Source organism: Pan troglodytes, chromosome 5 (assembly GCF_028858775.2).
Source record: "Pan troglodytes isolate AG18354 chromosome 5, NHGRI_mPanTro3-v2.0_pri, whole genome shotgun sequence".
NCBI lineage: Eukaryota > Metazoa > Chordata > Mammalia > Primates > Hominidae > Pan > Pan troglodytes.
The window spans coordinates 74,333,090-74,361,000 of record NC_072403.2 but is presented as its reverse complement, the minus strand read 5'-3'; the positions used below and the strand labels follow the sequence as shown (position 1 = coordinate 74,361,000).

At 33.8% G+C, this 27,911-nt stretch overlaps 1 protein-coding gene across 15 annotated transcripts in view; it reads left to right on the top strand.

The window, feature by feature from the left end:
* LOC129144272 (protein eyes shut homolog) overlaps positions 1-27,911 on the top strand; it is a 773,546-nt gene that overhangs the window by 280,421 nt on the left and 465,214 nt on the right. For all 15 annotated transcript variants that reach the window (XM_063813144.1, XM_063813143.1, XM_063813142.1 and 12 more), the window contains 3 exons: positions 15,331-15,465; positions 15,718-16,662; positions 20,612-20,725. In XM_063813144.1, the coding sequence (XP_063669214.1) occupies positions 15,915-16,662; positions 20,612-20,725 (862 nt within the window). In that variant the 5' untranslated portion in view covers positions 15,331-15,465; positions 15,718-15,914. The remainder of the gene's footprint in view (positions 1-15,330; positions 15,466-15,717; positions 16,663-20,611; positions 20,726-27,911) is intronic.

Here is a 27,911-nt window from a genome sequence, read left to right as displayed (position 1 = left end):
ATTAATAATTTTCTCTGGTTTAAAATAGAATTATTTACATTCTCTTTAAAGAATAATTTCTCCCTAGTAGATGAAAAGCATATACCATTAGTGGGAAAAGCAGCAGGTGTGCTATTTTCCTACAGCTCTTTTAAGTAATGTCATGTATAATGTATTCTTATTGCAAGAAAATAAAATAGTCTAGTTACTGTTTGTCAATTTTATTGCATGACTGTGAGAATGGAATTGGAATCTCTGTAGGTAAAATTTAAAAACAAATATATCCTTAAGGAATTGGTGAGAAAGTAACTCCTATTCACAAATTCTTCACAAATTAACCCTCGCCTTAAAGTGTTTTAAGTACAGTCAAAGAATGCTTTTGAAGTTCAGCCTCAAAAAGAGCAAGAGGCAGACAGAGAATATTATGTGCATCATCAAACATTGCACCATATTTACCAATGGAATAAGAAACCATTGAATGAAATAATTGCCTTGAGTAATACTATTTTAGAACTAAATAACAAATTTCTAAATTAACAACAACACACATACATGCCTTATTTTGATACATCTAAATGAATGAAAACTGACATACTTCAAGTCTTAATCACTGAAAATTTTTTAACAATAGAGATAAGGATTTGTGGGAGAAAAACATACCAAAAATAAGGTCATAATCAAAGGATTTGAAGTAAGAAGAATAATGGACTTTTACATCAAAGAAACTGGAAGAGATGAAGAAATACCTTTCCTACAGGAAAATGATCTTCAACCCAGCACTCTACTTCAGTCAAAAAATATTAATCAAAAGTGTGAATCAAATGATATTTTTGAGATATTTGAAGTTTTAAAAATGTATATCCCATTTCACCTTGCTGAGAGACCTATTGGAAAATTTTCCCAAATGTCCAACAATGATAGACTGGATTAAGAAAATGTGGCACATATACACCATGGAATACTATGCAGCCATAAAAAATGATGAGTCCATGTCCTTTGTAGGGACATGGATGAAATTGGAAATCATCATTCTCAGTAAACTATCGCAAGAACAAAAAACCAAACACCGCATATTCTCACTCATAGGTGGGAAATGAACAATGAGAACACATGGACTCAGGAAGGGGAACATCACACTCTGGGGACTGTTGTGGGGTGGGGGGAGGGGGGAGGGATAGCATTGGGAGATATACCTAATGCTAGATGACGAGTTAGTGGGTGCAGCACACCAGCATGGCGCATGTATACATATGTAACTAACCTGCACATTGTGCACATGTACCCTAAAACTTAAAGTATAATAATAATTAAAAAAAGAAAAAAAAAAGAAAATTTTCTCCAGCAAAAAGAGAGATTATAACAATAATATGTGTTGTCCAGGAAACAAGGATCCAACAGAGAAGTGAGGCAATAGTAATAGGCAGAATGATGCTGATAGGAGGTTTCAGAAGTACAGCTGAGTTAACATCTAGAAGAAGTCACTTCACATTGCAGCATTCCAAGGTGGGAGTCTACAGTGGGGAAACAAACAAGTAAACAGAAAGGAATTGCTTGCTGTATTTCACCATATTGACAGGAGGTTTACATTTAAGTTTGAAAGCACTGAGAAAAAGTATTAATTGGACATTATCAAATGAAAATCGTAAGAGCTACTTCATCAGAAAATGAAAATTTAATCCACAGATTGTTAGGAAATATTTGCAAGTCATATGTCTAGCATAGAGTTTTCATCTAGAATGTTTAAAGCACTCTAAACACTCAGTAATACAAAAACAAAAAACCCAAATAACAGTAGGCAATATGTTTGAACAGTTATTTTACCAAAGAAGATATGAAGGTGGCAAACAAGGATTAAAAAGATGTTTGACATAATTGATAATTAAATTAAACCACAATAAAATATTTTAGTTTAGTTAAAATAGTTAAAAAGTTAAAAAGACCACCCATACCAAGTATTGGAGATGATACAGAGTAACTGGAACCCTCAAAAACTGCTGATGGGAATGTGTAATATAAACCATTTATGATGAAAAAAACTTAGAGAAAAGCTAGAATTCTACACCAACCATCTTAAATTTTCTAGATTCCACATCAACCATCTTAAATTCTCTAAGGAGAATCTGTTATGAGCTGTCAGTCTGTAGCTCCTGCAGAGGCTCTGCTTCCTTTCTGGCATTCTTCTGTCATCCAATCAATGAAAGGAAGATGTATGTTCTTTCTGTTTATAGTATGTTACTACTCTTATGTTATGTTTATTTTCATCTCCAATTTACTCATTGGATACCTCTGGGTTCTGAGTCATCTAACAAAATACACTTTGTGTATTCATGTGATTCGTGTGAGGGAGAATCTCCCTGGGGCTACACTGCAGTCTTAGGTAGGTCCCCACACTTTCAGAGGCTTTTCCTCCAGGATTTTTCTCCACGCTCTCACTGTAAAGATCTGAGAATGATTCTGTGAGATCCAGGGAGTGGGGAGGGGAAGAATTATCCTTTTTAAATGAACCCAGATCTTCTTTCTAACAAAGGCCTACTCTCCAGTGGGGAAGAGTTTGGCCAGAGTCATGCCAGGACTGTTAGCAAGGGCATTTGTCATACTCTAGCCCCCTTTATACTTTCTATCTCAATGAAAATGGGAAATTCATATAAGAAGAAACATTTCTTTTTTTTTTTTTTTTGAGACGGAGTCTTGCTCTGTCACCCAGGGTGGAGTGCAGTGGCGTGATCTCGGCTCTGCCTCCCGGGTTCACATCATTCTCCTGCCTCAGCCTCCTGACTAGCTGGGACTACAGGCGCCCGCCACCACGCCCAGCTAATTTTTTGTATTTTTTAGTAGAGATGGGGTTTCACCATGTTAGCCAGGATGGTCTCGATCTCCTGACCTCGTGATCTGCCCGTCTAGGCCTCCCAAAGTGCTGGGATTACAGGTGTGAGCCACCACTCCCGGCAGAAGAAACATTTCTTAAGGCTACAGGCTAGAGACACAGACCCAAGAAAAGACTGAGATTTAACTGGAGGATCATAGACCATAGATCATAGATTATATCATTTCCCTCTCTTATACATTACCATCAAACCAACAGAGCCTCAATACCATAAAAGACAATAGTTGAAAGCTGCAAATCATAGACATTCTCTGTAGATGAGTACTTAGGAAAGTCCAAAGCAAAAGGGACAACAAAACCAGACACTAAAGGAATTTGAAATCAAGTCTTAGGCACCATTAGGTATAGCAAACTCTAAATAAAGCCAAAGCCCAACCACATTGACAGAGATCTCCACATTAGAGGCCTATTCATCTCAGTTCCTATTACCTGATACAATATGCTTGACTTTCAACAAAAATTTGCAAGGCATACCTAAAGGAAAGAAAGAATAATCTGAAGAGACAAAGTAATCATCAGAACCAAATTCATACATCACGAGGATGTTGTAAATACCACATAGATAATTTAAAATAACTATGAATAATATGTTAAGAGATCTAATAAAAAAGGAAGACAGAATGCAAGAACAAATGAGTAAACAGGGAGATGGCGACTCTAAGAAAGAACTGAAAGAAAATGCTAGAAATAAAAAATACCATAATAGAAATAAACACCATTGATAGGTTCATTAGAGAATGGACATAGGTAGAAAGCTAAGGAAAGATCAGTGGGCTTGAAAATATTTCAACAGAAATTTCCCAAACTAAAACTCAAAGAGGAAAAATAAAATAAAATAAAATCACAGCAGAGTATCTAAGTACTGTGGGACAATTTCAAAAAGTGTATTATGTGTTATTGTAATATTAGAAGGAGAAGAAAGAGAACAGAGCTGAAAAAATATTTGAAAAAATAATGGCTGAAAACTTTCCAAAATGAGTGACAAATGATTCTCATGTCCTGGAAGTTGAGAGAACACTAAGCTAAATAAGTTATAAAGATAAAAACAAAACAAACAAAAAAATTTCTCTAGGCATGTCATATGCAAACTGCAGAAAATGAAAGACAAAGGAAAAATCTTAAATAAAGCCAGAGGGATTAAAAAACACTTTTTCTATACAGGAACAAGGATCAGAATTACAGCCCACCTCTTATCAGAAACTATACAAATGAGAAGAGTGCAATGATATACCTTTCAAGAGAAAAAGCCCACTAACCTAGAATTCTATACCCAGTAAAATGATACTTTAAAAGTGAAGAAGTAAAAACTTTCTCAGACTAACAAAATCTGAGAGATTTTAATGAAGGCAGACATGTCATGCAAACAATATTGAAAAAGGGAGAGTGAAATAATATAGGTCAGAAACTCAGATCTACATGAGGAAAGGAAGACAGAGAAGGAATAAGTAAAGATAAAATAAAATGCCTTCTTTTCCTTATTAATAGTTATAGAAATAACTTCAAAGTAATAATGATAACCTGATAACCATATATTGGGTGATTATAGCCTATGGATAGGTGAAATAACAGTCATGTCAGAAAGATTAGGAGAGATAAATTAGGAATACTCTGTTATAAGGTACAGGTGCTACACATGAAGCAGAATACTGTTATTTAAAAATCAAAGTAAATTAGTTAAAAAAGGATATTGTGACTGGGTGTGATGGCTCATGCCTGTAATCCCAGCACTTTGTGAAGCTGAGGTAAGAGAATCATTTGAAGGCAGGAGTTCAAGACCTGGGCAACATAGCAAGATTTTGTCTCAAAAAAAAAAAATTCATAGTCTGCTCTGGTGACATGTGCTGGTAGACCCAGCTACTCGGGAGGCTGAGGCAGAGGATTGCTTGAGTCGAGGAGATCAAGGTTACAGTGAGCTATGACCAAACTATTGCACTTTAGCCTTGGCAACAGCAAGACTCTGCCAAAAAAAAAAAAAAAAAAAAAAAAAAAAAAAGAAAGGAAGGAAGGATATTGTAAACCTCAGGACAATCAATACAATAATTAAAAGAAGTGTAATTGGTGCTCTTAGAGAGAAGATAAAAATAATCATGTAAAGTACCCAACTAAAACCAGAGCACATAGAAAAAGAGGAATATGGAAATCAATGAAATACAGTTACAAAAAAATTGCTTATCAGAGTGGAGAAAAACAAATAAACAAGACCCACCTATAATCTATTTACAAGAAACACTTTAAATATAAAGACTCAGGTAGGTTAAAAGAGACGAGAAAAGATATATTATGCTCCCACTAATCAAAAGAAATCTTCAGTAGCTCAAGTAATTTCAGATAAAGCAGTCTTCAGGGAATCAATTCTGCAAACAGACATAACAATCCTATATGTGCATGCACCTAGCAACGTTATGCCAAAATATATTAGACAAGTGATAAAACAGACAGGAATAAGAGAAAACCCACCATTACGGTTGGATACATTAAATACCCCTATTTGTAACTGATAAGCCAAGCAGGCAGAAACCTCATAAAGATATGCTTGACCAATCAGCACTATAATACAGCTTGATATAATTGGCAATTATAGAGTACTCTATCCAACAGCAGGAGGAATTCTTTTGAGACTGTGTAGAACATTTAGCAGGATAGCACACATTCTAGACCATAAAACACACCTGAGCACATGAAGACAAAATGAAATCATAAAACATATATCCCCATGCCACAGTGGAATAAAAGTAGGATTCAGTAAAAGAAAGATAGTTGAAGAAATGTCCAATTATTTGAAATTTAACAGTGTACTTTGAATAACACATTGATCAAAGAAGTCTGAAGAGAAACTTAAAAAATATTTTGAACTAAATGAAAATGAAACTATAACTGGTCAAATCATGTGAGATCCAGAAAAAGCAGTGCACAGAGACAAACGTATAACATTAAATGCATATATTAGAAAGTAAAATCTATAATCAATAACTTAAGCTTCTACTTTAAGAAGCTAGAGAAATAACAGCCAAACTAAGCAAAAGAAGAGAAATAATTAAAATTAGAACAGACCTCAGTAAGATTAAAAATAGAAAAACAATAAAGAAAATAAACTAATACAAAAGTTATTATTTGAAAATATGAATAAAATTGGTAAAGACTCTAGTCAGGCTAATCAAGGGAGAAAAGAGAGAGAGGACACAAGTTATTAATATAATAAATCAAACAGGGATTGCCATTATTGTTCCTATGGGCATTAAGAGGATATATAAAAGGATACTAAAAACAATTTTCTGTCTCAATATTTGAAAATGTTGATAAAATAGACAAATTTATTGAATGACACAAACTATCAATACTCATGCAAGAAAAGATCATCTGAATAGGCCTCCATATATTAAAGAAATTGAATCAATAACTAATACTCTTTCATAAAAGAAATCACCTCAGATTAATTCACTGGTAAATTCTATCAACTGTGAAAGGAAGAAATGATGCCAATTCTAAATAACCTCTTCCAGTAAAATGGAAGCAGATGGAACACTTCCTAAGTCATTTCCTGAGGCTAGCATTACCCTAATTCCAAAAGTAGAGAAATGTATTAAAATAAAGGAAAACTATAGACTAATAACTCTCATGAACATAGACACAACATTCTCAACAAATATTTAAACTTGAATCCAACAATAAGTAAAAAGAATAATAAATTTTTTATTTATTATAGAAATATATAAACAGTAATTTATTCCACAGTGCAAAGTTAGGTCTCCATTTTAAAATTAATCATTGTAATCTACCATATCGATACTCTAAAGGAAAAATATTTTATGATTATATAAACTGACACAGAAAAAATATTTTACAAAATTTAACAACTAATCTGGATGAAAACTCTCAGAAAGCCAAAAATAGAGGAGAAAAACAGCAATTTAGTAAAGAACATCTGTAAAATCCTACAGTTATGCTAATTCGTGTAGAAAAATGGATACTTTCCTCCAAAGGTCTGGAACAAGGCAAGAATGTCCTCTCATCACTGCTATTCAACACTAGGAAATTCTAGCTAGTGCAATTACAAAATAAAAGCATGAAAATATATGCAGACTAATAAGAAAGACATAAAATGGTCTGTATTCCCAAATATTAAAAAATGCCTTAAATAAGTCAGTATAGCATGGGTCCAGGATAAAATTTAATACTGTATACAAAGTCAACTGCTTTCCCCTGTAACAGCAATGAACAACTAATATTTAAAGGAAAAATAATACCATTTGTAATAGTATCCAAAATAAATAAATAATTGGGTATATACCTACAAAACTATGTACTGACCTATATGTGGAAAACTAAACTCTGATAAAAATCTAAATAAATATTATAAATAAATAGAAAGAGATTTCATGTTCATTGACTGGGAGCCTCAATATAATTAAGGCTCTTCTTACCTGTTTGATCCATAGATTCAGTACAATCCCAATCAAAATTACATCAAGCTATTTTGCCAATATTGGCACCCTGGTTATAGAGTTTTTATGGTAAGGCAAAAGACTAGAATAACCACCAAAATACTGAAGAAAATAAGGTTGGAGAATACACTCTGCCTTATTTCAACACTTAACCATTAAGCAACAATAATCAAGGTAGCCTGGTATTGACAAAAGAGCAAGCATGTAGATCAATGGAACAGAATAGATAGTCCAAACATAGACCCAAACAAATGTAGTCAACTAATTTGTGATAAATAATCAAATGTAATTCAAAGCCAAAAGTATAGTCTTCTTATTAATTGGTTTTGGAAGAATTTGATATTCATATGCAAATAAAATGAACATAGGCATTGAATTTACAACTTACACTCTTCACAAAAATTAGATCAAAATGAATTACATACCTAAATGTAAAACACTTCACTACAAAATTTCTAGGAGAAAACATAGGATAAAATGTAGATGACCCTGGCCTTGGCAATACATTTTTTGATACAACACCAAAAGCATAATTCATGACAGAAAATGGAAATTTGGACTTTATTAAAAGTAAAATCTGCTCTGAAGTGACACTGTTAAGAGAACAAAAATAACTACTTGGAGAAATATTGGCAAAACACATATCTGATAAAGGATTTTTATCCAAATGTAAAAGGATTCTTAAAACTCAATAATAATAAAACAAAGAACTAATTAAACGTGCATAAGATCTGAATAGACAATTCAACCCCCAAAATATACAGATGGTAAATAAACATATAAAAAGGTGTTCAACATCATTTGTCATTAGAAATTTAAGCAAGCAACAATGAGATACCAGTAAATACCTATTTAAATGGCTAAAATCCAAAGAACTCACACTGCTACCGCTGGCAAAGATGCAAAGTAATAATAACTCCTGATTAATTGCTGGTAAACATTTTTTAAAAATCATGGTACCACCACTTTGGAAAACAGTTTAATAGTTTCTTCCAAAACTAAGTAAAGTTTATTACATTCCAAAGAATTAGTATGGCAATGGAGGCAGGGTTAAAAGAGTGGTGGTGAAACTTGACAAATACTACCTCAAGACCGGTGATCAAGGTTAACATTAATGGTGACTACTTATATACCATATGATGTGATGAAAATGACACTTCACTGCTTCACTTCTTAAAGAAGATTTTACTTCTGTGGTCTTTCTCCCCAGTACATATTACTTTTGTACAACAATGGAAAAGAAATCAGATGAATCATAACTGCAGGGTGTTCTACAAATACTTAACCAATAGTCCTAAAAAATCTCAAGGTCATCAAAACAAGACAAGTAACAACCAGGAAGAGCCTAAGAAGATATGACTACTATATGTAATGTAGTAGCCTGAATAGGATCCTAGAAAAGAAAAGGGAACATAATGTAAAAAATGAAAAAGTCTGAATAAAGCATTGACATTAAGTAAAATTCATTAGTTAATATCCTAATATTAACTCATTAATTGTAACAAATGTGTTATACTAATATGAAACATTAAAAATCATAGAAACTGGACAATATGGTATACATGAGAACATTCAGCACTCTCTTCCTAATAACTTTGTAAATTTAAAACTCTACTAAATTTTTTAAACAAAATATGTACTGAAAAAGTTAATATAATAAAGATCCATGTGCAGGATTTTCTGGGATGTAATTTTTCAACTTCTTTGAGTTAATACCCAAAGTATGATTTGTGTGAGTTGAGTATGATTATTGGATCACATGGTAAGAGTATGTTTAGTTTTGTAAGACATCCTTATGCTCTTTATAGCAGCTTTATTCATAATTGTCAAAACATGGAAGCAAAACATTTTTGTCTATAAGTCGCATATAGCCTTTGACTTTTATATACTTAAGCTATCTTAATTTCAATGAAAGGTCAATGTTTAAACAGAGAACCTTTTTTCATGAAAGCTAAAACATAGACAATGGAAAAGAAGTTATACTTATTTTTTAAAAAAAATCAATAATCTATAAGACCATATGTGGAGAAAGGAAAAGGAAGTACAAAATAAGGCATAATTTATTTAAAATCTTATTTTATAAAACCAGCTCTGTTTTTCAAAAGCAAATAATCATGTTGGTAAGTGTATGATGCTATGGTCTCATCCATTTCTGTTTAATAATAATATTTTCACCCTCTAGATAACGGCAAAGTTGTCTAGATAATATTTTTTAAGGCAAGCTTAAAGTGTTTCAAAAAAACTAATTTCTTACAGCATATTTTAATATGTCAACAATAATCTCTATACTTTTTTATAATGTCATATATGGAATTATATATTTTGATAAAAATTTAACCACAAGCTAAAGAAATGTTAATACAAAATTTATAATTGCAATTGAAATAATATCTTGAATGGTAAATCTTTTATACTCTATAATCAGTGAGTTACCAAGTGTCATTCTTTACTCCAGTTACAATATATTGATGTTTCTTTCCATTTCCTTTACCACTTTTAATCCATATACTATAGACCAACTGTATAATGGCAACGATAATTTAGGTGTTTTTCTTAAATGTAGTTTTTCCTTATTAAAATATAAAATATTCTAGAAAAATATATTATCTCTGTTAAGAGATAGGAAATATGATCTTAAAAGAGTTGAATAATGAAACCTCAATGTAATCATTTAAATTCTCATTTTAATCATCTACAAAAGAGAAATAACTAACAATACCAATATGCTGTGATGACTCAAATTGAGATGAAGGCTGCATACACCTCCCTTCTCCCACACACAGACAAACGCACATGTATACATGGACATTCACAGATATAGTGATACTATTGTCAATTATTTTCCATTCTAGCTTACTTACAGAAAACCGATTTCCCTTCACAGAAGACAAACTGTTTCTAATAAGTACTCTTTAATACAGCTATTTAAAATTTCTGAGGCCTACTCATAGAGTGTGTGGATTAAAAAGGAAAATATTTTTTAAATACTGACATATTAAATTTAATCCCTAAACATTTAAGCATGTTAAAAAGCATTATAAAATTATACATTTGTAAGTAGCTGAGTGATGAGCAAAACAAAAAGTTCTGACCTTCCCCCACCCCCAAGGGTAATCCACAATGCACTTCATTCTTCAGCTCATCTGTGACAGTCTTGTGGCTCTTTCTACCTCCTGACATCACTGACCCTTGCACATTCCCTACAATCACTTCATTCCTGACTGTTTATTTACTTTAGGATTATATAAACCTGGGAGACAGAAATAAGAGGGAATTGAATGAAGGTACATTTCTGCCTATTATTTCTTCTTCAAAAAGGATACTATAATGTGAAGGCACTTGTAGAGTGGTGCTCAAGCTAGAGATCTGAGTTTAAACACAGCTTTATGAAGAAGTTGATGTAGGAAATGAGATTTTAACTCTATTTTGGCAACTTGATTACTGAATTACTCTTCTTCCATAGACAATTTTTTCAAAGATTTTTTAAATTTGATTTTTCTCTCCCATAATCCCACCATACCACTCAAATCTACCTGCTCTTATAGCATCAACTGACCAGTTACTGAGTTTACCACCATTATGATAATCAAATATAGAAAACTCACTTCATAATTTATAAAAGTGCCAACTCTAAAAATTCTGAAAACCTTTTTCTTTGTTTTTCTTAACAAAATGCAAGGATAATTTGAGATACCTTCTTTCACTTGTCTCTTGAGTATTATTGTTCTCCAGGATTGTTTATCATCTTTTGCCTGAGCCACTTTGTTTAATCCTATGCCTTATTGGCAATCATGTTGTGAATATTCTTTCTCCTAAATTACCTGCCTCCTTTGCCTCGGAAGCCTAACTGGGTGTGTGCATTTGTGTATGAGATGGTAAATGTGACTGAGAGCATGTGTTTTGGAGTCAGGTCAATACATGCACCACTGCTTATTGATTGTGTGAGCTTGGGCAAGTCCTTAATCTTTCTGTGCTTCAGTTTTCTCATTTTATTTTTTATTTTTTACTCTTTTTATTTTTATTTCTTTGGACACTATGGTGACTTAAGTTTTCTCATTTTTAAAATGGGGCCGTGACTATGTACCTCACAGGATCATTGTCATAATCACGACAGTGTACTAAAGAAGGACTGGTGTCTCCCAATAGTAGGAGCATAATCGATAAAGTCAGTCACTACTCCCTTAAAAAATATGAATAAATCAGCTGTCTCTTCTCTAGTACTCTCAGTTTTATTTTAAAATTTACCATTTTTTCCCTTTTCTAGTATCCTTGCTAAAATGTTCATCATTCACACTGCTGGTAGCATTTCTGAAACACACATTTTCACTCCTATAATTTTAGTCCAATCTGTGGTAGGTAAAATTTGTTGCTTACTTTCTAGAGCACAGGCATAAATTATGAGAACTTTTATATCTGTTAATTTTATCTCTTCTATTTCTAACTTTCCTCTTTGTATATGTTTTGAAAGTACAATGTATAATTTATACAAATAAAAAGCTGCTTATTGTGGAGGCCATAGTTCTTAAAGAAGTGAAACATGAAAAATATCAGGTATATAGAATCAACTACAAGCTTATTAAAGGCTTCCACAGTTCATAATACTGTCTATTGAGTGCAAATAGAAATAAATTACATCCATCATCTCCAATCTCTACTCAACTATCTTTAATTGAATGCCTATTATATGGCAACTATTATAATGAGCATGTTCTATTCAAATTATTTTTTGGCTTATATAAAACTTATTTGTTTAAACTTATTACCGTGTTTTTTTAAAAGATGTAATTTAAGATGACAGCTGTTTGTGAAAGAAGAAATATTGTTCATGTTTTCTTAACTACTGAATTTAAGTTGGACTTTATTGTTAGAATAACCTAACTACAAAGCTACTATAAAAGTGATACAGTTCATACAGTTCTGAAATTACACATATTTTCCTGTGAAATATTTTTCTGGTAACGTAGCCTGTCAAGTGATTTTATGGTTGTAATTATGTGAAATGCTATCAATGGCTCCATCGTAGTTCTGGGTTTCTGGACTTCTTGGCTCAAGAATTTATCAGATGTTAATGGTAATATCACCTGGGATAAAATTACTTCCTGATTTTAATCAATATGTGTGTTTAGAATTGAGGAGAATGCCATTTGGCTTGCTATTTTGACAGGGTTTGAAGAATGTCTTTATAAATGAAAAACTGAGACACATAACATCATACCTTTGGGGTCAAAATTACATCACCTTTTTCAAATTTATAATGTTTATATTACTCTAGTTCCCAATAAAATCCAAAGCATTTTGTATTCAGCATGTATAGATATACAGTGACTTCATAGATGTTTTTCTGTTAGTGTTTTTTTTTCCTTTGCTGCTATTTTCATTTATTTAAATTTTCACAAGGCAGAAATGCAATGCATCAAGCCACTTTCTCTTTGAAAACATAAATCCACAATAATTAGAGACCCAGCGTGCTCTAAGAACCATGGGATTAGCCCCACAATAATGTGGGCTCACATCTGCAGTCGGTCTAAAAATGTCACATAGGCCTAATTTTGCTTCAAAGCAAATGTAATTTGTTTCCTCGCATTTACATGTGGAAATAAATTTGTGACTGTGTTTAACTCATTTGCTATTTAATCTTTAGTGTATCCTTTTCAACTAAGCTGCTGGGAAAATAATACACCTGTGCAAGTTGCTACTACTGTAAATTTGTGATTTACAGGTACAAAAGTATTTCAATATTGCCTAGTGATTCGTATCTTTCTCTAAAACCTCACTTTCTCTCTTGTGATTTCTGAACACTTGTGCTAGAAAATCACTCAGATAGACCTTAAACTGAGCGTATGCACAAGTGAATCAGACTTCTCCCCTCTTCCTTGCCGTCTTACTGCTCCAACTGGTATTCCTGGATTTTCTTCTCTTTCTTTAGGCCAACAGCCTTGGAGATGTAGTAATTCTACCATTTCAATATTTATGGACTTCACGAGTGTTATATTTGTATTGCCTCTGTACTAATTGGTCTTCATTATTGTTTCACTACATTAGAGTTGTTTTCTCCTCCACAAGTGTCTCAATTCTTTTAATTGCACTCACCAATATGTTCCTCACCTTGAAACTAGACTAATGCTATTAAATTATAGTGAGTTCTCAATGTAGTTGACAGGTTCTTCAAAATTGTGACTTTAAGCAAAACGACACACAACATGTTGGTCCTCAACATCTTTTCCTTCTCTGTCTTTTCATTATAACATTGAAGAGAGAACAAAATTGATTTTGTCATATGTTGTTTTGAAGTCGCAGTTTCCAAGAACCTATGGACAAAGTTAAGTGAGGATTTATTTATTTATTTATTTTGTTAATCATCCATGTGAAATCTTCAAGAGGCTCTTCATTGCTCTCGAATAAAATATGAGCTCCTTTACTGAGAATGGCTGCTCCTTCTTGATATAATCTCTTCCTAAATGGAGTGCTTATCTTTAATTGTAATTCCTTTTCCCTCTTTGATGAGAAAGCTCCACTTCTCTTACTTCCTTAAAGGCATCCAGCGTCACATTCACCTCAAAATCTTTAGATGTAGATGCTCTCTCCTGGAACATTTTTCCTTTGGCAATTTTCCCAGGTGATTCCGTTTTATCATTTTAGCTTAGATTTTGTTTCCTGGATTGGACTAAATGTCCTTGCTACATGTCTCAGACCATTAGACTATTTTGTTGATAGCAATTTGATGATGTTGCTTGTCTAATGATCTGTCTCCTTCATTGAGTTCTTAATTCCTTCCATTGATACCCTATTCCAACTGATTATTGATGAATCTTGGTACTGAGCATATTGCCTTGCACATAGATTGAGCTCAAATATACTTGTTTGAATTATTTTTTAAACCTTTAGCAAGATTGATAATTTAAATCTATAAAATTAACAAGGTGATTAATATATTTGAAATTGACATGATTATGTAGAACATTTAATTATGTAGAAGTTGTATTTTATCTTTCTATATGCATATTTGTGTTATTTGTCACATGAATTTATATTTCATAGATTTATAATATGCAGAACTGAAATTGCAAAGAGGTAATTTATAATTCAAATTTGATTTCTGCCTGATCTAAAATACCCATTAAAATGTTAGACTTACCATAAAGATTTGATATGAATTAACAAATAAATTATATAATGGCATACCATAATGTATTTTAACAACATTTAATTGATCTTTGTGGTACAGTAGAAAATGCCGATATTTTGAATCTGACAAACCTGAATTTTAATCCAACATATACCACTTACCTGCTGGATGAAATTGTACAATAACAAAAATAAAAGCTACTATTTATTGAGTGACTCATATATGTTTACGTAGTCATTCCATCTTCAATACTACCTTGTTAATTAGGTGTACTTCTCCCTGGTGTACCTATTTGAAAGTGGAGAGAATTAAATCTCAGGTTGCCTAAGGACATTAAACAAACGAATAACATAACTGAGATCCAAAGAACACGTTTTTTTCACTAACGTCATTTACCTTTCCTCTCAAAATTTGAGTTTAATTGTGAGGATTGCAGTTTCTTTGTTAATCAAGTAGTAGAGTGATTTGTACAGAGAAAACCTTCAATAATTGGTAGTTACCTTTTAAAAAAAAATAGGTCAATATATTAAACTCAGAAATCCTTTATGTTTTCTTGCCCTCTGGAACAACAGAATTGATGGGCTGACCCCTCCTTTCAGTTACTACCATTTAACTTATATTTATTTTTACTTTATTTACTTATATTTATAATCTTTTCATTACTGCTTTGTGACTTTCTTTTCCCTCTTTATCTGGCACCTTCCACCATTCCTACAGAAGACTCATTCTAGGTTAGTCATTTGCACAACAGAATTTTACATATATATGGGAGTTCCCATCCTCTGGATTATCATAAAAGGAACATGATTATCACTATCAGTTATTTTAAGGCTTATTTTTATATAAAATATTACATGAAAAATATGTTTAAATGGTGTTTACTCTTCTATGTTTTAAAGGTGTTTTTTGAAAACTAATCAGAAGAGGAATGCTTATCTCCCAAGAAAATTGAAACCATCTGTAAAAGAATCTTGGCTGTGCTGTGTTTTGATTAGATTGAAGTTTGGTGTAAAGAGAAAACACAAAAGACCGCAGTAAGTTGCTGGCTTAATTATGTCATGAAACCAGAACTTTTCAGAATCAGGTGACTATATAAAGATTGACCAGATCAACATATCTTGATCATATTTTTCTTGGCCTTCTTTCCCAAAGAAGGTCCCCAGCTGCTGGTGACACTATCTTTGCAGTGTAGGCTCTTATGAAATCTACAAAAAGAGCTAGCATTTTCTATATTATTAATTTAGGGAAAACTTCACTAACAATATATGTTTTTTTTCTGTTTAAAGGAATATTTACAACATTTGAATTCCTGTTTCTCCATCAAAGCACATTGTCATCAAAGCTACTTTGGGGATAGAAAAAAGGTCAATTCCAATTCCCAGGAATCCCTAACCACAACTTTACTTGGAAATTTCCGGTAATACTTAAAACACCATTTTGCAGCTATTCTTTATGATAAACTGTAAAATACAGTTACCCGAAAATGACTGACAAATCAATCATCATTCTGAGCCTGATGGTTTTTCACAGCTCTTTCATAAATGGAAAAACATGTAGACGGCAATTGGTGGAAGAATGGCATCCACAACCCTCATCATATGTGGTAAATTGGACACTAACAGAAAACATCTGCTTGGACTTCTACAGAGATTGCTGGTTTTTGGGTGTAAACACTAAAATAGATACTTCAGGCAATCAAGCTGTTCCCCAGATTTGCCCTTTGCAAATTCAATTAGGAGATATCCTTGTAATTTCTTCTGAACCATCTCTTCAATTTCCAGAAATAAATTTGATGAATGTTTCTGAAACATCTTTCGTTGGCTGTGTGCAAAATACCACAACGGAAGATCAGTTACTTTTTGGCTGCAGACTAAAAGGAATGCACACTGTTAATTCTAAGTGGCTGAGTGTTGGGGCACATTATTTTATCACAGTTATGGCAAGTGGTCCATCACCTTGTCCACTGGGACTTCGACTAAATGTGACAGTGAAACAGCAGTTCTGCCAGGAATCTCTGAGTTCAGAATTTTGCTCTGGTCATGGTAAATGTCTTAGTGAAGTTTGGAGCAAGACATACAGCTGCCATTGCCAGCCTCCATTTTCTGGAAAATACTGCCAGGAACTTGATGCATGTTCTTTTAAACCATGTAAAAATAATGGCAGTTGCATTAATAAAAGAGAAAATTGGGATGAGCAAGCATATGAATGTGTCTGTCACCCACCATTTACAGGTAAGATTGTTTAAAATATATAATTTTATTAAAATAGAGAAACACAGTGCATTTATAAACTGTTAACAGAAATCAAAGTACATTTTAAACGCGGTGGCTCACACCTGTAATCCCAGCACTTTGGGAGGCCGAGGCGGGTGGACCACGAGGTCAGGAGAGCGAGACCATCCTGGCTAACACGGTGAAACCCCGTCTCTACTAAAAATACAAAAAAAAAAAATTAGCCGAGCGTGGTGGCGGGCGCCTGTAGTCCCAGCTACTCGGGAGGCTGAGGCAGGAGAATGGGGTGAACCCGGGAGGTGGAGCTTGCAGTGAGCCGAGATAGCGCCACTGCAGTCTGGCCTGGGCAAAAGAGCGAGACTCCGTCTCAAAAAAGATAAAAATAAAAATAAAATAAATAAAAATAAATAAAAAATTTAATAGATTCCTTAGATTTGGCTGAATATAGATTCTGGACATATACAAATCCTATCAGGGATCCTCCAAAATAAGCTTTTTGCTTAACTGAAAGAGGGCTCTTAGAAACATGTTTAATAGTGAAATATCTATATCTACATCTTTCCCAACATTCATTCTTAACGTCTCATACATTAAAACATAAGATTATCAGAATAATATAAAAGCTTTTAGTCACTGAATGAATTCCCAAGATTATGGTACTTAGATAGGTGATAACTTGAAAATAAATTATGCATCTCAGTAGAGGAAGTTAGGGAACTATGGTTGAAGGGAAGTGATTGAAACTGCTTGGCAGAATTGGAGAGGAACAGATAATTGTGAGCCAAGAGCAATGTTTTAAATGGATGTTGGTGTGGCATCCAAATGGTGATTTATAACCAATAGTGACGAGGATGGAAAGAAGATGTTATAATTAATAACGGTTGTAATAAGCTCAATAAAAGGCAATAATCAGAGAAGGTTGTAAAAAGATGTTTGGTGAGTAATTAAGCCAGAGGAAAGGCAATCTAAAAAAAATGTAAATGATGCTGCCTGAGGCTAACGTGAAGTTTGAAGGGAATAAAACTCTCTCTACTTGAGAATATACTAGAGGAATCTGGGTCATCGGAGGAAAGTGAGGAGAAAGATTGAAAAAATGTAGGGAACATTTAAAGCTTGGAAACTTGTGAAAGAATTTATTTGAGGGTTTGACAGACCTGGCATGGAGAGTTACAAGTGAAATAAGACCACGATGATCTAACAAAGAGAAATATTTGACACGGCTGATAATAATAGTATAGGAAAACAGCAGATTGGTATGTATTTTGGTCATAAAAGAGGAAGGAAGGTTAGAGCAGAGATATATCTAGAGCAGATCACCTGCAGGGATTTAACTGTAATTTTGTTAGGCAGGCTTTAGGGGGATTCCTTCTCCCCTGTGCCTGAGGCTGACTCCATTGGAGCCAAGTTTAAAGAGGCTGTGTGATAACATGTAATGGGAGCCGACTTGGAGGCGGCTCATGCCTGTAATCCCAGCACTTTGGGAGGCCCAGGCAGGGAGATCACCTGAGGTAAGGAGTTCAAGACCAGCCTGGCCAACATGGTGAAACCTCGTCTCTACAAAAATACAAAAATTAGCCGGGCATAATGGCGGGTGCCTGTAATCCCAGCTACTCGGGAGGCTGAGGCGGAAGAATACCTTGAACCAGGAGGTAGAGTTTGTAGTGAGCTGAGATCGCGCCATTGCACTCCAGCCTGGGCGATGAAGGGAGACTGTCTCAAAAAATAAAATAAGATAAAATAAAAAGATGTAATAGAAGACTTCAATAAGCCATTGTAGGCTGTAAAATTCACCTAATCCAATCTTTCAAATAGTCATTTTGAACTTGATAGCTCAGTACCAAGATCATTATAGAAGTTAATACCAATAATAGCCACTGAATATATTGTCTCTATAACGTGGATCAAATTCTCATTTGACTGTGTTGGCATTGGTGATAGAAGGTGCAAGTTATACGTCTTCTTTCCGCTGGGGTATATCAGGTGATTAAAGTTAAGGAAGACTAGAGAAAATGTGAAAACACTCAAATTGCTGATTTGGAGTGAATGATAAAGCAATTTAATAGACAGTCTTTAAAGCATCCATTTTCACCTGTCCAAAGAGTTTTAAAGAACATTTGGCCAGAAAATTTCTACTATGTGTCAGAATATTAATTTGCGTGTATGCATTCATAGTTTATGGGATATTATTTTAGTGGTTTTATTATAACTGCATAGAATGGTTTGCTTCCTACTCAATTTCCTTCCTTCCTTCCTTCTTTCCTTCTTTGCTTCCTTCCTTCCTTTCTCTCTTTCTGTCTTTCTCTTTGTTTGTTTCTTTCTTTCTCTTTCTTTCTTACAGCCATAGGTGCTTTAAATCATTAAGCTTTGAGCACTATAAAATGCCTGAATAATGCTTACTTATTTTTATAACATTAAGAATACTCCATTTGCCACTTTAATTATAAATAATTACTTCAATTTTAAAAATCAAAGAAGATAATGAAATATGTAGAATTGTCAAAACAATTGAGAATGCTTACTGCATTAGTTTGCTAGAGCTGTCATAAAAAAGTACCGTAGACTGGATGGCTTAAACAGAAACTTATTTTCTCACAGTTTTAGATGCCAAAAGTCAAAGATTGGCAGATATGGTTTCTTCTGAGATCTATTTGCTTGGTCCATAGACTGCTGTCTTCTCCCTGTGTCTTTATATTGTCATTTCTCTGTATGTATCTGTGTGTAAATGTTCTCCTCTTGAAAGCACACCAGTCACATTGGATTAGGACGCACCCTACTGACCTTATTTAACCTTAATTGCGTACTTCTCTAAAGATATTATCTCCAAATATAGATACTCTGTGATGCTGAGGGTTAGAACTTCAACATATGAATTTGGCGGGGGTGGGCACAATTTAGCTCATAAAACTCACTAAGTTTTAATTAGGGTGTGGCCTATTATAATTAACAGTATACTGTTAACAGTATACTGTTAACAGTATAATTAACAGCGTTATACTGTTAATTTAGTTTTTATGTTTGGAAAACCTTTTGAAACACAATGATTTTTATTTATATTTTCATTACATTTAGGGTTGCTTGGAGGCAAATGAAGAAAAAAGTTCTGCATTAGTGAGGCAGGGATGTCAGTATATAAGGAATTTGAAAGATATCAATGATAATGGCAAAAACTGCTCATAAATTAAATTAAGAGCTTAATTAAACTGGGGAAAAAACATATTGCCAAATTACATGCAGTTGGTTTGTAACAACATTTGTCCACTTGCTATGCCCTGGGATTTTCAAGGCACATTCCTCTACTAAGGTATTATAAGATGATTAAATATGCATAGAATGAGTATGTTATGGAAGGCTGTGTGTGTGTGTGTGTGTGTGTGTGTATATATATATATATATCTGATATAGTGGGACCACAATAGTATGTGTAAGTGAGATTTGGAAAATTTGATATGCCAGCAAGTGCAAAGAAGTGTTGAATTTGGAAGTTTGTGCACATATTCTGAGAATCCAGGCAGCCATTTCTGCTTTTGAATTGTTCCCTTGGCTAGGGGGTAAGTCTGAGAAACAGTACACATTTGAATGTGTCATTTTGTAAATTATCACTGCAATACTATGAATGTATGTTGAAAAACTGGTACTTAAATGTATGAATATTATCTATCATGAAAATACAATTAAAATTTTAAAATATTATGTAAATTAAATAAAGCTCAAATACTACAAGCCAGAAAAAATATTTGGATATTATAGTCTGGGGTCAGAAGATGAAAACTTATGTAAAGTATCAAAATTAATTTTTATTTCAATTTAAATGCATCATCGTATAACATGGTTTCATAACTGAAATTACTTTAGTCAGAATTTGATATTTTCATTATTAAAGAATTGAGGGAAAACTGATGGTTATAATATTGATATCCAATGTAAAAAAAACTTTTTTTCATTGTTATAGGAAAGAATTGCTCAGAAATAATTGGCCAATGTCAACCACATGTCTGTTTCCATGGAAACTGCAGCAATATTACTTCAAATAGTTTCATTTGTGAATGTGATGAGCAATTTTCAGGTAAAAAATGCATATATACACATCCATATACACAAGTAACTTTAATTTTATCTATGTATTTCAAATTAAATGTGAAATATTTCCTTTATTATTGAAAAATACGATTTTAGAATTTATATACACTGAACTCTTTTATGGTAAAGTTTAATAAATCAATTTGGTTAATACAATTAAATCATACTACTTCTAAATGTTTTATGGCATAAGAAGAGTCTGAACAACAGTTCACATGCTTTTCACCATAAAATTACTTACATCTTTCTTCAGACTTGCATTTATGACCAATGAATTTGAAATTATTCATGTGTTTATTTGACACTTCTTAACCATTAAATTTTAAATTATGGACATTTTCACTGAACACATGATGAGGTTTCTGTTAATTTCTTTAAAAAAAGTCTGCTAAAGGAAGATATTATTACATCTTTTTTTGATATAAAATGCAGATAAAATATATATTTTTAAATTACACTTTAAGTTCTGGGTTACATGTGAAGGATGGGCACTTTTGTTACATAGGTATGCCATGTGCCATGGAGGTTTGCTCACCCATCAACCCGTCACCTATATTAGGTATTTCTCCTAATGCTATCCCTCCCCTAGCCGCCAACCCCCAACAGGCCCCAATGTGTGATGTTCCCCTCCCTGTGTCCATGTGTTCTCATTGTTCAACCCCCATTTATGACTGAGAACTTCCAGCGTTTGGTTTACTGATCTTGCCATAGTTTGCTGATCTTGCGATAGTTTGCTGATCTTGCGATAGTTTGCTGAGAATGATGGTTTCCAGCTTCATCCATGTCCCTACAAAGGACATGAAATCATCCTTTTTTTTTTTTATGGCTGCATAGCATTCCATGGTGTATATGTGCCACATTTTCTTTATCCAGTCTATCATTGATGGACATTTGGGTTAGTTCCAAGTCTTTGCTATTGTGAATTGTGCTGCAGTAAACATATGTGTGCATGTGTCTTTATCGTAGAATGATTATAATCCTTTGGGTATATGCCCAGCAATGGGATTGCTGGTCAAATGGTATTTCTAGTTCTAGATCCTTGAGGAATCACCACACTGTCTTCCACAATGGTTGAACTAATTTACACTCCCACCAACAGTGTAAAAGCATTCCTATTTTTCCACAACCTCTCTAGCATCTGTTGTTTCCTGACTTTTTAATGATCACCATTCTAAATGGCATAAGATGGTATCTCATTGTGGCTTTGATTTGCATTTCTCTAATGACCAGTGATGATGAGCATTTTTTCACATATCTATTGGCTGCATAAAGGTATTCTTTTGCAAAGTGTCTATTCATATCCTTTGCCCATTTTTTGATGGGGTTGCTTGCTTTCTTCTTGTAAATTTGTAAGTTCTTTGTAGATTCTGGATATTAACCCTTTGTCAGATGGATAGATTGCAAAATTTTTCTCCCATTCTGTAGGTTGCCTGTTCACTCTGACGACAATTTCTTTTGCTGTGTGGAAGCTCTTTAGTTTAGTTAGATCCCATTTGTCAATTTTGGCTTTTTTTGCCATTGCTTTTCGTGTTTCAGACATGAAGTCTTTGCCCTTGCCTATGTCCTGAATGGTATTCCCCAGGTTTTCTTCTAGGATTTTTATGATTCCAGGTCTTATGTTTAAGTCTTTGATCCATCTTGAGTTGATTTTTGTATAAGGAGTAAGGAAGGGGTCCAGTTTTAGTTTTCAGCATATGGCTAGCCAGTTTTCCCAACACCATTTCTTAAATAGGGACTCTTTTCCCCATTGCTTCTGTGTGTCAGGTTTGTTGAAGATCAGATGGTGGTAGATGTGTGGTGTTATTTCTGAGGTCTCCATTCTGTTCCATTGGTCTATATATCTGTTTTGGTACCAGTACCATGCTGTTTTGGTTACTGTAGCCTTGTAGTAAAATTTGAAGTTAGGTAGCATGATACCTCCAGCTTTGTTCTTCTTGCCCAGGATTGTCTTGGCTATGTGGGCTCTTTTTTGGTTCCATATGAAGTTTATAGTAGAGTTTTCCAATTCTGTGAAGAAAGTCAGTGGTAGCTTGATGGGGATAACATTTAATCTATAAATTACTTTGGGAAGTAAGGCCATTTTCAAGATATTGATTCTTCCTATCCATGAACATGGAATGTTTTTCCATTTGTTTGTGTCCTCTCTTATCTCCTTGAGCAGTGGTTTGTAGTTTTCCTTGAAGACGTCCTTCACAAAATGAAGGCAGAAATAAAGATGTTTTTTGAAACCAATGAGAACAAAGACACAACGTACCAGAATCTCTGGGACACACTGAAAGCAGTGTGTAGAGGGAAATTTATAGCCCTAAATGGCCACAAGAGAAAGGAGGAGAGATCTAAAATCGACATCCTAACATCACAATTAAAAGAACTAGAGAAGCAAGAGCAAACACATTCAAAAGCTAGCAGAAGACAAGAAATAACTAAGATCAGAGCAGAACTGAAGGAGATAGAGACATAAAAAACTTTGAAAAAATCAATGAATCCAGGAGCTGGTTTTTTGAAAAGATCAACAAAATAGATATACCACTAGCCAGACTACTAAAGAAGAAAAGAGAGCAGAATTAAATAGATGCAATAAAAATGATAAAGGGGATATCACCACCGATCTCACAGAAATACAAACTACCATCAGAGAATAGTATAAACACCTCTATGCAAATAAACTAGAAAATATAGAAGAAATGGATAAATCCCTGGACACATACACCCTCCCAAGACTAAACCAGGAAGAATTTTAATCTCTGAATAGACCAGTAACAGGTTCTGAAATTGAGGCAATAATTAATAGCCTACCAGCCAAAAAAAGTCCAGGTCCAGATGGATTCACAGCCGAATTCTACCATAAGTACAAAAATGAGCTGGTACCATTCCTTCTGAAATTATTCCGATCAACAGAAAAAGAGGGAATCCTCCCTAACTCATTTTATGAGGCCAGCATCATCCTGATACCAAAGCCTGGCAGAGACAAAACAAAAAAAGAGAATTTTAGGTCAATATCCCTGATGAACATTGATGCAAAAATCCTCAGTAAAATACTGGCAAGGAGAATCCAGCAGCACATCAGAAAGCTTGTCTACCACGATCAAGTCGGCTTCATACCTGAGATGCAATGCCAGTTCAACATACGCAAATCAACAAATGTCATCCATTGCATAAACAGAACCAACGACAAAAAGCACATGATTATCTCAATAGATGCAGAAAAGGCCTTCGACAAAATTCAACAGCCTTTCATGCTAAAAACTCTCAATAAACTAGGTATCCATGGAACGTATCTCAACATAATAAGAGCTATTTATGACAAACCCACAGCCAGTATCATACTGAATGGGCAAAAACTGGAAGCATTCCCTTTGAAAACTGGCAGAAGACAAGGATGTCCTCTCTCGCCACTCCTATTCAACATAGTGTTGGAAGTTCTGGCCAGGGCAATCAGGCAAGAGAAGGAAATAAAGGTTTTCAAATAGGAAGAGAGGAAGTCAAATTGTCTCTTTTTGCAGATGACATGATTGTATATCTAGAAAACCCCATTGTCTCAGCCCAAAATCTCCTTGAGCTGATAAGGAACTTCAGCAAAGTCTCAGGATACAAAATCATTGTGCAAAAATCACAAGCATTCCTATATACCGATAACAGACAAACAGAGAGCCAAATCATGAGTGAACTCCCATTCACAATTGCTGCAAAGAGAATAAAATACCTAGGAAAGAACTTACAAGGGATGTGAAGGACCTCTTCAAGGATAAAATATTTTTTAGGAGTTCTATATTTTACTTATTCAAAATCAGTTTGTTAGATAACATTTTCCAAGATATTCATGAAGTAAATGATTTCTATTTATTATTCTTTAGAACGTTTGGCTAAATTTAGATACTGCAAAGTTGTTGACTCTCTCAATTTATTTCCATTATGCTCTAGTATGTAAGTTTATCCTTGAAATTTAGGAGCCCCCTCAAATGCTTCCCAAAAGCCCAGCTATTCCAAAGCACTGTTATAATATTTAAAATCTTATATACTTTTGAAATCTTATTAAATTTGCTAAGTGTCTTTCTTGAATCATGGAGGAATAAACTTCAATGCTTTATCTAAAAAATGCAACTTACTGTAATGTTCAAAAACTGATTTCTTTGGTACTTAAATTTTTTTAGCTGTTTAATCAAATTTTTGAAACTGATTTTGAGCAAGATGCAGCTAGAGCATTCTGTTACCAAAATGTCAAAGCTTCCCTGCACCCTTAGATTCATTTTCAAAGTCATTCTTTAGAGACTTAAACATTTCTAAATTTGAATGTTGATGAAAAGAAGCAAGAAAAAAAGCACATTATGCCATGTTACAATTTTTTCAATAATAGTTTTGTCACAACAAATTAGTTCCATTACTCTATAAGTATTTAAAATTATTTGTGAATTTTGAAACTACAGTTTTTATTTTAGTTGTGTGAATATCATGACTGATTTGAAACAAAATATGAACTATGTGTGAACCACAATACATTTCCTATATTTTCTGCTCCACATTTTTCTATATTTGATCAAAACAATGTATTATGCCACATACTTAACAAAATGTGTATTTAAAATTTCACCACAGGAACCAATAACTTTATTTTTGAATATTGTTTGCTGAATTCACAAATTCCCAATGGCACTACCAACATTGTCAGATGTCTTGCCTTTGACAGAATAAACTTGCAAAACTTTATTTTAATTTAATGAATTGGAGGGAAAAAGAAAACCATTGTTGGAATTAACTGATTATCAATTTGAAGTTTCTGCTTTTATTAATATGGCTCACTTTTTTTTTTTTTTTTTTTTTGAGGCAGAGTCTCACTGTTTCACCCAGGTTGGAGTGCAGTGGTGAATCTCGGCTCACTGCAACCTCCGCCTCCGAAGCTCCAGTGAGTTTCCTGTCTTACGCTCCCAAGTAGCTGGAATTATAGGTGCATGCCACCACAGCCGGCTAAGTTTTGTATTTTTAGTAGTGACGGGATTTTGCCATGTTGGCCAGGCTGGTCCCAAACTTTTGTCCTCCAGCGATCCACTTGCCTTGGCCTCCCAAAGTGCTGGAATTACAGGAGTGAGCCACCACGCACAGCCCAAGCTGGCATTTTTTAACTGTAAGTGAAGTTGTCTACTAGCTGAGCTGACACATTGACAACTATCACTTTACTTTTTGTATGCACAGAGGAACTTGCGATAAAAAATGACAAAAATAATTTTGGGACAGTCATTTGATCTAAATGAAAAGACGTGCTTCACAGAGTGATATGTAAGAAGACCTGCCTATGAACCTAGCTCATCATCAGAAGACAGTCTTCTAAAATATTTACTAACATTTTTAAAAGTAGATGCTGATGATTGCTCAACTAATGTATGCATTCTGGTTTGTATATAGTCAGTAATGTCACTAATATCCTACAGTGGATCATTAATAGTGGCACAGTTTAGGGGCAACTACATATTCATCATTGATTTTCTAGGGAAACAAATTTGAAACTTAGTTTTATTAAAAAGTAAGTATTTTTTGTAGAATAAGAAATGTTCATCAGTGCATAGTAAAGTATGTAAATAGTTGTAGATTTATACCAATGGCTGGCAAATTTTTCTGTAAAGAGTTAGATAGTAAATATTTTAGACTTCTTGATCCATATGGTCTCTATCACAATGATTCAACTCTGCTATTGCAGCATGAAAGCAGCCATAGACAAACATAAATGTGTGGATTTCACTATATCAATAAAACTTTGTTTACAAAAATAGGTGGAAGGCCTTATTCAGCTTACAGCTATAGTTTACTGACCACTGTTTTGTACCACACAATAATTGACCAAACCTCTATAGCAAGAACATACAGACAATTATCTATAAACCCTATGACAAAACTAGTAGCCTCAATTTTCCTCTCATATATAACATAGACATAACTCATAATTTCCTGTGTTCCTACTGACCAAGCTCACTGGCAGCCTGGAAACATTGTGCTGGAAGAGTAGCATTATTAGTAGCTTCTCTGCATACCAACTGAAATAAGAAGGAATTACCTACTTTTGTCTGCTTGGGTCTTCAAAGTCCAACAAGCTGTCTTTGAATGATTGATACAATAAAATCTGCATCTGGAAAGCATTGAAAAAGAGAGATGTGTTATCACTGGTTATATTACCATATTATCCTCATGTTAAAAATAATTTTCTGCTTATGTATAACTCTATATCTCACACTTCTGGAAAAGATGATGGCAGAATATAAAATACCAAGTGGTGATTTATCAAACTCATCCCTATTTGTTTTAGTGCAACCATAAATAATAGTACTTGGTTAAAACATCCAGGACAAATGGCATTTTAATATTTGGAGAGAACTGAGATACTTCAGCAATATTCTGTCTTCTACCCCATGAGCATAAACTGGTGCTATCTTGAGCAAACTAGAGTGATTACCCTATAAAGGTTTGGTAACTATAATAGGGTTTTTTTAAAAAATATTTTGAGATGTACAGCCTGTGCCAAATGTATACAGGAAGCATCACATTTAAAAGATGTATAAAATATGTCTGTATCTATCCATCGGATATGGCTTGACTGTGTCCCCACCCCAATCTCATCTTGAATTCCCACGTGTTGTGGGAGGAACCCGGTAGGAAGTAATTGAATCATGGGGGCACATCTTTCCCATGCTGTTCTCATGATAGTGAATAAGTCTCACGAGAGCCGATGGTTTTAAAAAAAGGAGTTCCCCTGCACAAGCTCTCCGTCTTTGCTTGCTGCCATCCATGTAAGATGTGACTTGCTCCTCCTTGCCTTCCACCAGGATTGTGAGGCTTCCCCAGCCACGTGGAACTGTAGGTCCATTAAACCTCTTTCTTTTGCAAATTGCCCATTCTCAGGTATGTCTTAATCAGCAGCATGAAAACGAACTAATACACCATCTATCTCTTTATTTGATACATATTTTCTAATATTTTATTATTGGTTTCTTCAAAACTCTTCAGAAACCAATATACGTATATTTTTCTACCATGATCAACTGTGCATATTAATATATATTATTTGAAATATGAGTCTGGATTCATAATCAATATTATGTTCTAATGAGCCATAGTAAAACTATAGAAAATTAATATTCCTAATGCCATATCAACCAGTGATTATTATAAAATTAGCCATTATGTCA